Raw genomic sequence first — 17,196 nt, 5'->3', positions numbered from 1 at the left:
TACGTAAAACTTATTATGATGTCATAGGAGAATGACGTATAACATAGCATCTAACGCAATGGCAACATTTCGTGAGGTGATATATTCTGGAGAGAAAATCGATGAAATAAGAGGTAAATCTTCGATTCAAATACCCAATGTTGCATTTAAATGAGAATAACTGTATACTGTCATAAAAATTGGGGTTTAAATGCTAGTTTCTCCTTAAAGACGGTTGCAAACTAAGTATTACGGACTGTTACCAGGGACGCGTTAACGGTGCCGATAAAACTCAGTTTTCCACCGTTAAATAGGGTCAGTTAAACCAGGAATTTAACGACCCCAAATCTTAAGATAAACGATATTTATTTACTAATTGATTGGTTGACTTTCAAATTCGCTGTTGCTTAAAAAAAATAACCTCTGACTTTTCGTTAAATAGTTATGCCAAGCTATGTACCGGAAGTCAAAGTTTGCGCAAGGCAAATGATTGAACAGCCGGAGATGCCCGGATATTGTATTCGAGAGTGTGTTGTTGGCCATCGTGTGCTGAAAGGTAATGTGCAGTTATGTTCGATTCCTAATAGTTATGCTTTTTTAACTCAGTACACAATGTTTTTTATTGTATCACCTACTTGTAGAGATAGTTATATATGATATACAATAACCATTCGTAGTTGTTTTTCCCCATATAATTGAGAGACCCCGGTAAATCGCGTTTTACATGTGATTGTGTACGAAGTTCTATTGTCTTATTGTGTTATTAGTATGTAAAGTGGTTTAATATATTAGACAGACTGTACATTTTGGTTAAATAAAATCTTTAACGTGATGAGTGTAAATCTACATTCATTTTTCATGTTCATCAAACTGTAGTGCTATCAAACGCAGGCGTAAAAACACTTTCTTATCTAATATATAGAGTAGCATTCTAGTGCGATATTGTGCATGTTCATTTGTTATTTTATTGTTGATTTCGTTAGCAATCACGATTAATTACTGTATAATTACTGTATAATTAAGTACATGATTACAAGGTTATTAATAATGAATGGTGGTGGTGTTGGACATCTGATATGGATAATTCAAATTGTTAGGTGTAATTGCAGTCTCTTTCATTCACAGAAATAAATGATATGCCTGCTAATTCAGCTGACAACATAGTTCATATAGAGGAGACTTTAAAGTCTTCCCTAAGCAATAAGGGAACTATTGATCGCCAGATTGTCTCATCTTCAAAGAAGATTTTATTGTCCAATATAGGCTTCCAGCCCGCTGGACAGCCCTACACCCTACAGCAAGAGTCCTTGAGAGCAAAGTATATTCCACTGAACTCTTCAAAGAACTTTGGATCTGATCATGATCAGCACATTGGTTAGTGAAATATTCTTCGATAAACCACAAATACAAATCTGGAAATGCTTCAAAATATAGCAATAATGATATGTATCATTGGTACCATGTGAATTACAGTAAGATTAGATGTTACATTGTCACATTTTTATCAGCAGTATATCATGATAATGTGAAAGGGACTTCATACTGATTTGGGATTGTATTTTGTAGAGACCAACATGAGTACAAATGGGAATAATGTTACTGAGAGTAGTAGTGGTGAAAGCTTGCCAAGTCCAAAAATTGTACTATACCCTGAGGATAAGATTAAACTACAATGGAAAAAACCACACAAAATAGGATCAGGTCTTATCAACATGGGAAATACTTGTTTCCTGAATTCCACCCTCCAGTGTCTGACTTACACTGCACCTCTAGTCAACTACTGCCTCAGTGGAGAACACAATCAATCTTGTAAGTTATTATTTAAAATGCAAGGCTAGCAATGTCTAGCACCAGTTGCTTAGTCATAGAAACAGATGACATAGTTATTGCTTAAATCTGAAATAATGTTGTGTTTATTTACTAACAATTGGTACATTGCTCCATTTATCACATGTTGTGTAGGATTTTATCTTTTTCTGAATATAATTTATGACCATAAAGGATTATAATGATATGTTTCAATGTAAACAACTAAGTTTGGTATGATTCTGCCAAAGCAAAACTTAGATTTTTATCTATAATGTCTCAAGGATTAGATAGGTTTGAAATTGGTTTCAAAAACTAAGATTATTCAAGATGTTAAAGATAAGATTTAATTGAACAGGCAAGCAGCCAGGATTTTGCATGATGTGTGAACTTCAGCGTCACATAAGAAGATGCTATGAGAATTCTGGATCAAACATCAAACCTCAGGCAATTTTACAGAAACTTAAAAGTAAGTTTAGTACAAATTCTGGCAGTGTTGTGATTCTTGAGAACATTCTTTGTATTAAATAAAAAAAAATATCCCTGGTACTAGTCTCTAACAATGCATTACAATAGAAATGTAAAATGTCAGTTGTACTCACATTCATCACTTTGTAATTCTGTTCTTGACTTTTTTTTTATGCACCCCCCCCCCTTTTTTTTTTTTTTAAAGACTATTTGAAGAGACAAAAATTGTAAGACAAATTGCATAACTCAATTGAAATAATTTTTTCATCTTTAATTACAGTGATAGCAAAGCACATGCACTGGGGTAGACAAGAGGATGCCCATGAATTCCTGAGATATGTTGTAGATTCTATGCAAAGGTCCACTTTGAATGGCCACACCAAGTAAGGATGATGTTTATAATTAATATTGCATACATGACAGTTTTGATCACGTGTATATTGATTCAGTTATTTTAAACAGATAATGAGAATGTGTCAATTATCTTCACAGGTTAGACAAATTTAGCAAAGAGACAACAGTTGTAAACCAAATATTTGGAGGTTACCTCAGAAGTCAAGGTAAAATGTCATTTAAAATACATTGATATTTATTTATTGACAGGTCAATTGAATTTGGATGTGAAGATAGTTTTATAACAGATCAATGCATGATGATATAAATTTTACATGTTACCAGTATTTTATTATTGAGAGGTTTTTTTTACAGTTCAGTGTCTGCGATGCAAAGAAAAGTCTAATACTTATGACCCATTTATGGATATAAGTTTAGACATAAAGGTATGGGTATTTTTGGTTCCTTTAATTCTACAAGAGATTCCTGTAAGAATTCTCATGACTGGTTTTTCAACTATCATTTTTGAAAGTTATGGTAAAAAAATGTTCTCTCTTTTTTCCAGACTGTGCCAAGTCTTGAAAAGGCATTTGAAAAATATGTACTACCTGAAAAGCTGGACTGTGACAATGCCTACATGTGCAATAGGTAAGGCATTTAGTATGAATAGCTGAAGATGAGTTTGAAATTATTGTAGCAAGAGTTCCATTCATTTGGCTGATACAGCATTGTTATTTATATTAATATTTTCATTTATCAGATGTAAGCAGAAGGTCCCTGCATTGAAGAGGTTTTCCATTCACAAAGCTCCAAATGTTTTAACCATATCTCTCAAAAGGTAGGAGTTTAATTTTATCTGCAAGGAAACATTGTAGAATTGGGTTTGATGCAGGATGCACAACTAATGTAAAGGTGTCATCTTCAAAGTTACCTGTTGATGGGACTTCAAACTAAATAGAGTGTCAATCTGTGTACATACAACAACAGTTTTAGTGCATTTTAGGCTGGTGCACTTTGACAAACATTGTATTTCCTGCTTTTATGATTTATTTCTGATACATATATAACTGCATTGATAAATCAGAGACTTTGTAGTGTTTTTATAAATACAAGCATAAAACTTAATATTCTCTTAGGTCATTAGTTGCTTAGTGCTAGTAGCTAAGGTGTGAAGATTAATTATTTTTTGTATATTATCTAATGTAGAACTTCTCAAACCTGTATCTAATGTTTCAGATTTTTTGAATGATTTCCTGGGTTCAAGTTTTTAGAATTACCTAAGCTCTTAACCAGTGTAGGTCAGTGTGCAAAATATTTGGTCTGATTACTCAGAAAATTAAACCAGCAACCAACCATCATTTGAATTGATATTTCTTGATTTAGGAAGATAAATTTTCAAATCTTTGAAATCCATTCTAGATTTTAAACAGCAAATTTTAAACATGAACATGCAGGCAAAGAAGATATGGAATTTTAAAAAAAAATGTAAATAGAATTTACTACATCTCATTTGCACTGATGGAATGAAATTTCTTACACTGGTTTAAGTGTATGCCCAACACTGCAGCTCTGGTCAATCATCACAATTATGTCAGACCAGTGAGTTAAAATTCAATAATTATACTGCCTGATACTTGTGCACTGAAAATACACATATTGGCATTTGTTGTTTAAACTAAAGTAAATAGTGTGTGCAGACACCATGCTCGCATTATCATAAGTTCAGATGGTATTATTAATATAAACTGCTTGAATATTGCCCAACACTTAATGTAACCAATGCTGTTAGAATTTGAGGGACTTCTATTTTACTTTATTATTTTATTGTAAATTATTCAAGTTAGATTGTACAGATTTTTATATATTTCCCTAGCTATATTATACTTGTACATATATGTTCTATAAAAATCAAATGTGCATCATTACGATATTTGTTTTGTTTACTTTTATCATTTGGTAAAATAGAATTTATTGTACATTGTAACTTGTAATAGTGACCGTAAATTTCTTTTGATAATTGATATGTTGCTTCGCAAAACACCGACTGGAGTCCACACAAGTGTACATGTACCGCTCTTTGTTCTCGTTTAGAAATACAGAGATGTCCGAGTTTGATGATGGCTGCTACGGATTGCGACAAACGAGACGCAGTTCAACCGAAACGTAATTGAGCTATTGCGAAGATTTACTGATTCATTTGAACAAGGACGTAGGCTAATCATTCAGAATGACTCGGTTCAATTCACTGACACCAATATTGTTTAGTTTACTGTACCTTGTTCAGATGTTATCAGTTTTTCTCTAGCTACAATGTTGATACAACCGATATTACCGTACAATACTTTACCGAAGTATCACTTTTTGCGGAATCCGTATTATAGATTACAAATAACCGAATACATATATATAATACAGCATAATCTTCGTACATTTTTATTGTTCTGTACATTGTCTAGTAATGCTATAAGTGATTATGTAAATTTTTATTTTCATATTTTGAGTTGATATGATCACTTGCATTGTCCTATAAGTACATATATGTAATGTAACCAGATTTAGATTTTTAGTAACCTCACCATATATGTTTCATGTATAGTTAAATGTGATTGTGATTAAGTGCATTATTGTATTCAGCACAGAGAAATAGTTTATATACTCTAATGGGTGACCTTTATTACTTTCAGATTTGATTATAGTAAAATGGTACAGGGAAAAATTGGGAGACATGTCCATTTCCCAGAAAAACTGAATTTGAGGCCTTACATGAGTGCAAAACAGGTAGGTTTTGATCCACTGAATGTAGTAATATATGATTCAATGTTTACAACATGAACTACTTTTCACAGAAGAAAATTGTTCTTGAAAATTAGAAGAGTGTAAAAAAAAAAAAAAAAAAAATTCTTTAAATGTAGAATTACAAATGGAGGTTAGTTTTTATTTATCCACACAAGTATTTGATGAAAATCTGTCCTTAGAAAGTAATTATGTGGTTTTCTACACAGGGTGATACATTACTGTTTAGCCTGAATGCTGTGCTTGTACACTCTGGTTACACAGCCAATTCTGGACATTACTACTGCTATGTCAAGTCCTCCACTGGTATCTGGTTCTGCATGAATGATGCCAATGTAAGTAATAATAAATTATTGTATTTTATTCTAAATCACTTAATGACCTTTCTGAAGAATACTGTGGCAGGGGATGATACTATCTTGTGACTTTCAGGTACAACAAGTCAGTGTGGGTCGAGTTCTGGGTGCTGAAGCATATGTCCTGTTCTATACCAAAGTACACAGTGAAAGTATAACCAAAGTAAGATTTTCTTAAAGACTATAACTTGTTTTTGAAAAAAAAGTTTTATGTTCAATAGAGAGATATGATTTATTTAACAGACTTTTTTTTTTTTAATTTCAGTGAATTGTTTTGTGTGTCATATTGAAAAGTTTCTTTTATTTGCAGCCCATACACACTGTGACAACTGCAAACCATGTAAACAAAAAATGTAACTTCAAACCTCTGAATGGTGTAACAAGTGAGTAAAAAAGAAAACCTGTCAATATTTAAAATGAATGATTTCCAAAGAGTAGAGGACTGAAATTTTATATTTTTTAAGAATTAAACAAGAAATGAAATAATGGTTTATGAATTGTTCTATATATTGTAGGGTATCCAAGCACTGACACCGGTGTTCCTGTTGCCAGAAGCACATCTTCCTCTTCAATGATTGGTCCTTCCCTATCTAAGTCAGACACCTCAAACACTGCTGCAGCATCAGCCACCCCACTTCCAGAAAAAAGGGACAAAGTCGTGTTTGGTTTGAACAAGACACCATCTCCCACAAAGAGCCCAGGAAATTCTGACGGCAAAAGAATCGTTATGCAGATCAAAAATGGAAAAGTTACAACCTATGAAAGGTCGCCCAATGGCAAGTCCAAGATTGTTAATGGAGACAAAGTGAACTCAAGACTGGTGCCATATGGAGATGACTCTGAATCAGATGACGAACATGCCATTGTGAATGGTGGGAAACGATCTTTGTATGTTAATGGGAAAAACCAAATACTGCAAGACATGCGTGAGAGTGAAAAACAGAGAAATGATCACAGAGTTGTTTTTGATAAGAAACTGAATGCCACCACATCTGTGCCTGGAAATGCTCATTTATTGGAAACCACCTTAAAGCAGAAGGGAGAGGTGCATGAAAATTCCAACAGGCAGATTGATGGACTGAATCTTATGGTGAATAAAACTAAAGATTGTGAAACATCTCAGGACAGGTCAAAGACCTACATTGACGATAATGGCATCCTCTGCATTAGTGCAAATAGTGGAGGAAAAGTGAAGGCAACATCTTCAAACTGGCAAGTAGACTGTGCTCCTAGTCCCTCTGTTGGCTCATGTTCAAGTCGTGAAAGTGTGAACTCCACTTCAGGTTGGCATATCAAAGACAAATCAGATGCTCCAAATTATTCCAAGGTACCAGACAGACAATACTCTGGCTGGAAAGTGTTGGATGAAACTGAAACCAAACATACTGATATTACAAAGGAGGAGGCCTCTGACAGCTCCTTATCCGCACAAGTGAAAAAGCTGTTTGCAGCAAGCAGAGAAGATGGTTATAGCAAGTATGAAACAAATGTATACCAAGGAAAAGAAGGCTGTGACCCATTCTTCCAAAACAAAACTATCGGTTTGTCTGAGAGACAACCTCTGCTGGCAGATGTTGATACAGAGGGGATTGTGCCTCGCAAGAAACACAAGAAGCATAAGAAGCACAAAAGAGAGCATAGAAGCATGAAATATGACGAGCTGGTAAATGAGAGCAGTTCTAGTCCAGAATCCCACAAGAAGCACAAGAAAAAGAAGCATAAGCACAAAAAGGAGCGCAAACACTCAAAGCAATATAATGATTCTGATGAAGAGAAACATGGCAGAAAACATAAGAGATCGTATGATGATTCTGAAGAGGATTCTGGAAAGGAAAAGAGAACACGGTTGGATGGAGATTCATATGTATGGGTGGAAAAGACCAAGGACTCACTTAAACAGAGCAAATCAGACAGTAGTGGTAAGAGTCAGTTTTCCTGTCTTGTGAAATATTTTGGAAAAATATGGCCTATGTTCTTTTTGTCGATAAAGACAAGCACAATTATATAAGGCATTGTCTTTTGTAGTCTTGGTTCAGTCCTGGGATCACCACATCAAGGATGGTTTCAAAAAATCCAAGAACGGTTCAGGTGATGGCAAGTCCTACAGCACCTGGGATGGCAGCCGATCTTCCAAAGTAGCAGAGGAGCTGGAGAGACAGTCCTCTGCCAAAGGCTATGGATCATCAGGTAAATAGTTTACAGATACTAAGATTGTTAGTGCAGGTTTTAGAAAGAAGAACGAAATTAGTCTGTAAATTTCATCAGAATAAAATTGGAGAATTTTGATTGTTGACACACAGAGAGTAAGAGATTGATCTTCATTGTGTGTATTTCAGTTCCAGGCATCATGAGGCTAAAGATAAAACATGTAGTACTTATCTTACAGTAAACTCATGGGAAGGTGGCAAGAGTGTTTTGGATACTGAAATGGAGGGAGAAAAGCGGAATCACAAGAGACACTGGTCTGATGATTATGAGGATGAATTGGACCATGGCAAAACCAAGAAAGTCAAGAAATACCACTCTGACTGCAATGTTCACTCTGGATACAATGCTTTCCAAAAATACCAAGATAACAGAAACTACGAAAACAATAGAGTAAGTCATGACAGACAAATACAGATCCAGATACAGTTGTGTTTAGTATTGTGAACAATTTGTCAAAAATCATCAGGATTATGTTCCAAGGCTAGCTTAGAAAGTTAATTTAGAAAATTTTAAAAATAAATCAATCGATACTTTGTTCTTGCAACATAAATGTATGATAAAAAGAGAATTTTTGAGTGAGGGGGGATAAACTGTATTGATGAGATAATATAGATGAATTATTTTTTATAATTACAGTTCAAAGGTGGTGTGAATGGTTCTCACTCCTTCAGTGGCTCTAATACTCAACACAGGGACTATCGCCATGAGGATCATCGCTATTACCAACACCATAGCCATTCTTCCAAGTATTCATACTAGAATTGAGTTCATTGGATGCATGTCAACTGAATGAAAAACTGGAAGGAGAATATAAGCTTTATACTATGGCCTGGTTTGTGAAAGGCTGCAGAGCAGCAGTGCTGAAAGACTGATTTAAGTCATCTTTCTTTCTTTTTTACTTTATTGATGATGATAGACTGATTTGCAATGCTTTCATAAAGAGTCATTTAATCTATTTTATATGTTTGTTGATTAAAAGATAATTTACTTGATAGTTTGTGGGCTTTCATTTTTTTATGAGTAATTAGAGGTACCTTGAGGTATATTTCTGAAGCAAATTAATGTGCAGTACCACTGTATGTAATTGTGACACAAGTAAAGTGATGAAATGGTTTGAGTGTTTTAAAAAATTGTAATATTTATCTCACTGTATAAACATTTACATAATGAGGAGATCAACATCAATGATTTTGTTAAGGAAACCATTGTATTACACAGAATTGTTTAGAATATGCCTCATCAAAATTTAAATGTAAAAACCTTTTAATAATAAGTAAATATCAGTTTAGTTGGGAAATAATTGTGTGTAAATCTGGTTGATATTGAGCACTTTTGAATCATAGAAGTGATACTGTTGCTGAGTTGTGTGTTACTTATATAAGGTCATATATATTGTGTTCTAGAAAGTTTATTTACTGTAGAAAAATTTAGTTTTCCTTGGAACTTAATCATAGTTTTGATATTGGTATGTACAAATCAGGTTGGTCATCTTTGTCTTTATCATGTTATTTGTAAAAAAGATTAAAAAAAAATTCTGGAAAAATTGTAGTCTCCAGATATATTTTGCAAACTGAATGTTGCTGATTTTTGCAAATGTTTCTAAATTACATCTCAAAAGATAAGAAAAATGTATATGAATTCAAGTGTAGAATCAAAATATTGTTTCAAATTATCTGACAGAAAGATGCATCTTTTACATTTTGAATGTCTCCTGTGATTTTTAACAATTTTCAGGGCATGTGCAATTGTTAGGTAAAAAATATCAAAATGACAATGCATTTATAGAATAGTTTATTTTTTAATGATGAATGTAGCTATTTGATTCATATATAGATACTGGGTTGAACAGCCTTTCTGGGCCCCATATAACTCAAAAATTTTAAAGGAAGACTAAATTTTATGTTATTTCAAAAAAAGAGATTGTGTCCAATACAGTTTTACATAATTTGTTTAAAAACATTTTCATTATATGTCAAGTACATGTAGTATATCATTACATAAACCAAAATCTCAGGCAATATATATAACATTTATATCTTTGTCCAAGGGAAGGTGCTATTGAAGTCTTCTCACCTCCTGTGAAATTAAGAATGAAGTTGTGAATTTGTAGTGACTGCTAGTTTGTGCCATTTTTATTTTGTTCATGAACGCATCTTAGAATATACAAGTTGGTTCATTGCCAGTGACCGAAATGTCCATTCACATACTGTGTAGACATGCATGTGAAGCATTTTAGTCTGAAAGATTTTTTACCGTAAAAAAGTCTGGATTTTCCAAAATGGTTGCAAGGTTAATGATTATTTATCCAGTATGCATGTTAAATGAGTATGATGACAGCAATGAATCTTCTATGAAAATTGTAAATTGTGAGAATTCTGAGGAAATCATTTAATTAAGCACCAAATTTAACTGGTGTACATATGATATTTTTTAAAGTTGTCATGTTTGCGAGATATTGTGTTTATTTATACATTGTATGCAAGATGGAATACAATTAAATTGTTATGATTATGAATATTGTTTTGTAACCAAATTTTTTGGCTGATATTGGCGTACTGTGCAAAATATGAATGGCACATTTGACCAAACTGAGCAAGTTACTTGTGAATTGACACTTGAAGATTTGACAATGTTAAACTAGAGCCACTGTTTGCTTGATTATATTGTATTCTTTGTCACGGTTGGCATCGCAAAACTCGAGCACAAGGACATTTCCGGTCAAATTAAAAAACTTTTTGAGAGAGAAAAAATCAAGAGCTCCCAAAGCAGACTACCCCTTTCAAAGTTGACCCAGCATTTCTTTTAAAGAAATCACCTTTGGTGGATCATAGATCTTACTGGAACACTAAAACGTGTGGTGGTGCAAGAAGAATACGCCAAGTCCTGCTACTGTACCAATTTTAGTACGCCATGTGTTGGGATGATTGCGTATTATTTTCACAACTTCGATATTTAATTGCTGCTTGAAAAATCTCATAGCTAAATTGATATCTTATTATATGCTAACTCTTGCTCGGGCATCATGATATTTATTCATCATATATATGTACTTTCAAGCCCTGCTGTGGACCCGCTTTAGGGTCACGGAAATCAGAAAATTGAATCTACACAACACAGGCCATTTCCATATTAATGAGACTTAACTATTCTTGGGGTTCTTGAAATCTAGATTCTTAATCATGAAAGGTGAAGACAACAAACAGCGATCAATCTCATAACTCCTTTTAAAGAAATCAAAATAGAGAGTTGGGCAAACACGGACCTCTGGATGTACCAGAAGTGGAACCAGGTTCCTAGGAAGACCAGTTGCACCTGTCGTGAGCCCTGTATCTTGATCAGATAAACGGAGTAACCCGCAATCAAAATCAGTGTGCCAAGAACGACCTGACAATCGGTATGAAACACGTCAGGCAGCATTTGAACCAATGATGGGTTGTATTGGCAAACTAGGTCGTTATAACAACCATAGAACTTTATACATCCATGTATTTGAAATATTGAACCTCGATCGTATCGTCCCCCGTGGGACATGAATTGGACCAACTTGAATTTCAGATTGCATTTTCATTCATTGTACTGTTAAAACAAATCAAAAATCCATCCAACTTTAACCTCCCTATTGTGGCCCCAAAAGTACATCAATTTTATTTCGTGAATTATACCCAAATTCATCAGAAAATTTTGAAATGTTTCTGATGCATATCGGTTTAAACTTCGAATCCCTGTTGTGGCCGCAACGCATCGGAATCTGCACTGCATAGGGATGCTTGCTTTGTTCGACTAAACAAGTTGTACCCTTTTGGATCTTGAGATTTTTTAAAGAATTGTGGTCACGGGGTCACTGTGTGAATACAGTATGACAGTTTATGAGGATGTTTGCATGTCGATTTGACATATTGTACCTTTGTCGTTCCTGAGAAAGGAGTGTTTTTTAAAAGAATTTCCCATGTAAAATACGATCCTCTGTGCTGTTCTCGGAGGTCATGTTGTGAGTAAATTCGACCCCAAGCGATGCAATTGCCTGTGGTTGTGGCAAAGCTGAATCCACACTTCATGGGGATGTTGAAAAATCTTCACCTCCTTGATTTTACGAAGTACGGTTTTGAATCTATCATGTGACGTGAGCAAACTTGAATATACATCCAGATAAGGATGCATGTCTGCAAAGGTTGATTTAAGAAATGTTTTAAACCTCATTATTATTCTTTTCTTTTCTTTTTTGTAAATATTGCTGTATATTCCCATTTTAATATACCATTATCGTGGTCCCACCCTGGCCTGGGGATTTGTGGTTTGAACAATCTCGAATCTGCATTATATGAGGCTAAGGGAATTTTGATTTAGCATACTGGCTTTCCTGGTTCAGTAGTAGTAGCAGATTTTTAAGCACCCCTCCCTAATAGAGAGGTATTTTGAATTGTCTCCATTTTGATCCTTTATATATACATAAGAAGAAGCTTACCGATGTATGTTTTGTGGTAAGTTTGATTTAGATTGTGCCAGCTAGTGGTTCTGAAGAAGTCGAAACTGGAAAGTTTACAACAACAACGATGGACAAGCCTTTAGTTCGGGCTACGAGCTGCGGACCTGTGTTGGTTTATATCCAGAAAAACAATTGTGGGGAAAATTAATTCAATTGGTAAAGTATAGATACATAGTATAAGTACCATATGAGACAAGAGTTCCTTGTAGTTTAGTTCTTTTGAGAAACTAAATACCTACAGGAAGTGTAGACCTACAATAGGTATTTCGCAGAGTCCAACTTGGAATATCACAGTTATTATATTCTGGGTGAATCCGAAACAATGAATTGCAACATTGGTCAAGTCATAGAATATTGGATACCGAGTAAGTCTGAGATGCAATGCGAGGAATTATTACTTTCCACGTTGAGAGTTATGGAGCGCCAAATTAACATAAATAATTGAAGATATCTTTAATTATTTGAAGTAATCATTAATTCACTTGATGCGCGCAACAATTCAATTAATGATCTCATCAAATAATTAATGATATCCCCACTTCTGATTCATTGCGCGCAATCATTGAATTGTTGATTGTTCTGCCGACTTGATGAGCGCTGAAATTGAACTGTTACTCTCTTCAAATGCGAGTCACAATTCAATTGAAGAGATCAATAATTACATTGTATATCAATGCGCGCACCGATTCAATTAGTTGCTCTCTTCAATTGAATCGTAACGCGGATCAATTCAATGAAGGAGCACTATATTTGGATTATTGCTCTCTTCAGCTGAATTAATGATATACAGTAATTAATCCAATCGATGCTCACAATCATTCTTGTATAGAGAGGAGCTATATAATTAGAAATATCTTCAATTCAACATATCTACAATTATATCAATGATCTCCGTTGTAAAAAAAAAAAAAAAAGAAAGAAAAAAGAAAAAAAAAGACATCTTCAATTGAATCAAAGGGATCATCAAATCATTTACCTTGCTCGAAATTAAATTTTGCGAACACTAATTCCACCACATTAATGCGCGAATCAAATCAAGTATTGAATTAATGCATGTACTAGTATCAAAGCAATCGTTGTTCACATCAATTGAATCAACATGCACATTAGATCAATTATTGCTCTCGTCAACTGAATTGTTGCGCGCATCAATTGAATTGATGATATCTACAACAAGAGGCCCATGGGCCACATCGCTCACCTGAGTCACCTTGGTCCATAGCTAAAGATTTTCCATATATACTTTGGTCCCACTGTCCCTATTGTGGACCCAAACTACCCCCGGGGACTATGATTACTACAAACTTGAATCTGCACCATGTCAGGAAACTTTCATGTAAATGTGAACTTCTTTGGCCTAATGGTTCTTGCGAAGAAGATTTTTTACAGATTTTCTCTATATATTAGTATGTAAAAATTTTATCCCATATTGTGGCTCCATCCTACCCCTGGGGTCCATGATTTTAACAAATTTGAATCTGCACTATGTTAGGAAGCTTTTATTTAAATGTAAACTTTACTGGTCCAGTGATTCTTCAGAAGATTTTAAATGATTTTCTCTATATATTTCTATGTAAAACTTTGAACCCCTATTGTGGCCCCATCCTACCCCCGGGAGCCATGATTTGAATAATCTTGAATCTGCACAATGTCAGGACACTTTCCTGTAAATTTGTACTTTCCTGGCCAAGTGTTTCTCGAGAAGAAGATTTTTAATGATTTTCCCTGTATATTTGTATGTAAAACTTTGATCCCCTATTGTGACCCCATCATGATTTGAACAAACTTGAATCTGCACTATGTCAGGAAGCTTTCATGTTTTCAGATCTTCTGGCCCATTGGTTCTTGAGAAGAAGATTTTTAAAGGTTTTCCCTATTTATTCCCATGTAAAACCTTGATCCCCTATCGTGGCCCAATCTTCCCCCGGGGATCATGATTTGAACCACAGGCACCTGAAATTCAGGTTCAGTAAAGACAAAGATTGAAAAATCCTACCCTCTCTATATACAAATACACGTATTTATATAGAAAGGGTAGGCTTTTTCAATCTCTGGCTTTATTGAGCAACTTATTGATAAAAATCTAGGTGCCTGTGTTTGAACAAACTTGAATCTGCACTATGTCAGGAAGCTTTCATGTAAATCTCAGCTCTTCTGGCCCAATGGTTCTTGAGAAGAAGATCTTCTCTATCTATTCCCATGTAAAACTTTGATCCACTATTATGGCCCCATCCTACCCCATGGGGGCAGGATTTGAACAAACTTAAGTCTGCACTATGTCAGGAAGCTTTCATGTAAATCTTAGCTCCTCTGACCCATTGGATCTTGAGAAGAAGATTTTTAAACATTTTCTCTATTTATTCCTATATAAAACTTTCATTCCCTATTGTGGCCCCAACCTACCCCCGGAGGCCATGATTGAACAAAATTGAATCTGCATTATGTTAGGAAGCTGTCATGTAAAAATTTCAGCTCCTCCGGCCCAGTGGTTCTTGAGAAGATTTTTAAATGACCCCACCCTATTTTTGCATTTTTGTGATTATCTTCCCTTTGAAGGGGGCATGGCCCTTCATTTGAACAAACTTGAAATCCCTTTGCCCAAGGATGCTTTGTGCCAAGTTTGGTTGAAATTGGCCCAGCGGTTCTGGAGAAGAAGATGAAAATGTGAAAAGTTTACAACGACGCCGACAGAAAACGGACAAATTTTGATCAGAAAAGCTCATTAGAGCCTTCGGCTCAGGTGAGCTAATGCTAATAAAAATATCTTTAATTATTTGAATTTATGTTGATTTGGCGTTCCATATTGAATGTATGGAATCTTCAATAAAACTGAACAGGGACGAGTCTTCCATGGTTTTCCACCATCGCCTCAACATCATTCGACCCATACTGAGGGGTAGTAAATACAAAATATATTCGTACATGAAGACCGCGTAGTAAATTTAACATGACCTGACCAATTCTGAATTATTGCTCACATTCATTGAATTGTTGATAGCATTAATTATTCTGCTCTCGTCCAGTGAATTGGTGATATCAACGATTGAATTAATGCACGCTATAATTCAACTGAAGAGAGCAATAATTCAATTAATGCGTGCATCAATTCAATTCATGCGCTCAATGCATGATTGAATTTTTGCTTTCTCGATTGAATTGTCATTAATTCAGTTGATGTGCGCAATCCCGAGAGAGAGAGAGAGAGAGAGAGAGAGAGAGAGAGAGAGAGAGAGAGAGAGAGAGAGAGAATCCAATTAAAGATATCTTCAATTCAACATATCCACAATTGAATTAATTATCTCTTCAATAGAAATGTTGCTTTCTTTGACCTTTTTAAAAGAGATAATCAAATCAAAGATACCGTGTTCTAAATCAATTTTCGAGGGGCAATATTTCCACAACATCGATGCAAGCATTAATTGAACTGATGAGAACAATAATTGATTGTTGCGCGCATCACTTGAATAGATTCGCACACTAGTTTAATTAATGTACATATCAAATCAGTTGTTGCGCACAGATAACAGATACGCGCAACAAATCAACTATTGCACGTAGTACTTTAATTGATATGCGCATCACTTGAATTGATGAGATTTGATGTACATATCAATTCAATTAATACGTGCAATAATTGAATTGAAGTCTTCAAATGATTAAATATATCTTAAAATGTCTGAGTTAAGTTAATTTTCTAGACCTTTCCCATATGGGGGGGGGGGGGGGAGCAGTGATGTCCTTGGAAAAGGCTGCTCCGACACCAGGGCGGCTGCCGAAAATTGTCTTTGCCCAGGAGATGCAACGCAACAGGGAGCAGGAAGAAGCTGAATGTGAGTAGCCTCACCAATGATGCGACAAAGGAAGCCCTAAATACAGCTTTCAAGACTCATTTGCAAGCCTAACCTTTACTGACGGTACCACAGAGGAAAATATTCGGTTCTTGGTATCCAGAGGAGAAAGCACTAGGATTGGTTTGATGAAAATAATGCAGAGATTGAAGACCTAATATCCAGTCAACATGCAGCCTGGTTTAACTGATAAGAACTCGTCATCCAAAGAAGCCCATTACAAGCGGCTACGCGCAGAGGCCCAGAAATTAAGCTACGTCAAATGAAGGGCAGCTGATGGGAAGCAAAAGCTGCAGAGTTGCAGGAATATGCAGACATGCATGCATCCAAGCTCTTTTTCAACGGCTTGAGAACAGTCTATGGACCTAAATCCCATGCCATGACTCCTGTTCGCTCAGCGGAGGTGGGTGGGGTGCTTTGCTGACAGACAAGGAGGACGTCTTGAGACGATGTACGGAACACTCTGACAAGCTGCTCAACAGACCATCTACAAATGTAGTATTGATGAAGAGGCTATTAACGGCATTCCGCAACGGCCCACGATATGCTGTCTAGATGACCAGCCAGCGGAGGAAGGGGTGTGAAAGGCTGGGAAACACTTACAGCCAGGAAAAGCGGCAGGACAGGACGGGATTCTCCCCAAGATATGCAAAGGAGGGGTGGTACTTATCACCCAGCTCACAGAACTTCTGCAGTACTTATGGCTGTATGGGGAACTACCTCAGGAGCTATAAGATGCAAACATTGTTCATCTCTACAAGAACAAGGGTGATAAGTCAGCCTACGACAACCATCGAGGGACCCCCATTCTAAGTATAGCTGGCAAGATCTTGGCACGTATTGTTGTCGAGAGACTCGGACAGCACCTGATCAACGATATTGTATTGGAAAGTAAGTGTTTGTTTAAAAACAACTGAGGCAC

At 35.5% G+C, this 17,196-nt stretch overlaps 1 protein-coding gene across 2 annotated transcripts; it reads left to right on the top strand.

The window, feature by feature from the left end:
• Nucleotides 1-464: 464 nt before the first annotated feature.
• Nucleotides 465-10,458, top strand: LOC125670641 (ubiquitin carboxyl-terminal hydrolase 36-like). Of its 2 annotated transcripts, none has more exons than XM_048905935.2 (17): nucleotides 465-535; nucleotides 1,105-1,353; nucleotides 1,546-1,788; nucleotides 2,144-2,254; nucleotides 2,534-2,636; nucleotides 2,746-2,813; nucleotides 2,962-3,032; nucleotides 3,152-3,234; nucleotides 3,347-3,424; nucleotides 5,271-5,364; nucleotides 5,589-5,714; nucleotides 5,812-5,898; nucleotides 6,046-6,118; nucleotides 6,251-7,654; nucleotides 7,761-7,922; nucleotides 8,122-8,333; nucleotides 8,580-10,458. In XM_048905935.2, exons 1-17 carry the CDS (start codon nucleotides 466-468, stop codon nucleotides 8,700-8,702), a joined length of 3,357 nt encoding a protein of 1,118 aa, XP_048761892.2. In that variant the 5' UTR covers nucleotide 465; the 3' UTR covers nucleotides 8,703-10,458. The 2 variants fall into 2 exon arrangements, with proteins under 2 accessions (XP_048761892.2, XP_048761893.2); XM_048905936.2 differs by having other exon boundaries at nucleotides 475-535; nucleotides 1,243-1,353.
• The last annotated feature ends 6,738 nt before the right edge of the window (nucleotides 10,459-17,196 follow it).

Source organism: Ostrea edulis, chromosome 4, assembly GCF_947568905.1.
Source record: "Ostrea edulis chromosome 4, xbOstEdul1.1, whole genome shotgun sequence".
Classification (NCBI taxonomy): Eukaryota; Metazoa; Mollusca; class Bivalvia; order Ostreida; family Ostreidae; genus Ostrea; species Ostrea edulis.
This window is presented reverse-complemented; position numbering and strand designations above follow the sequence as displayed.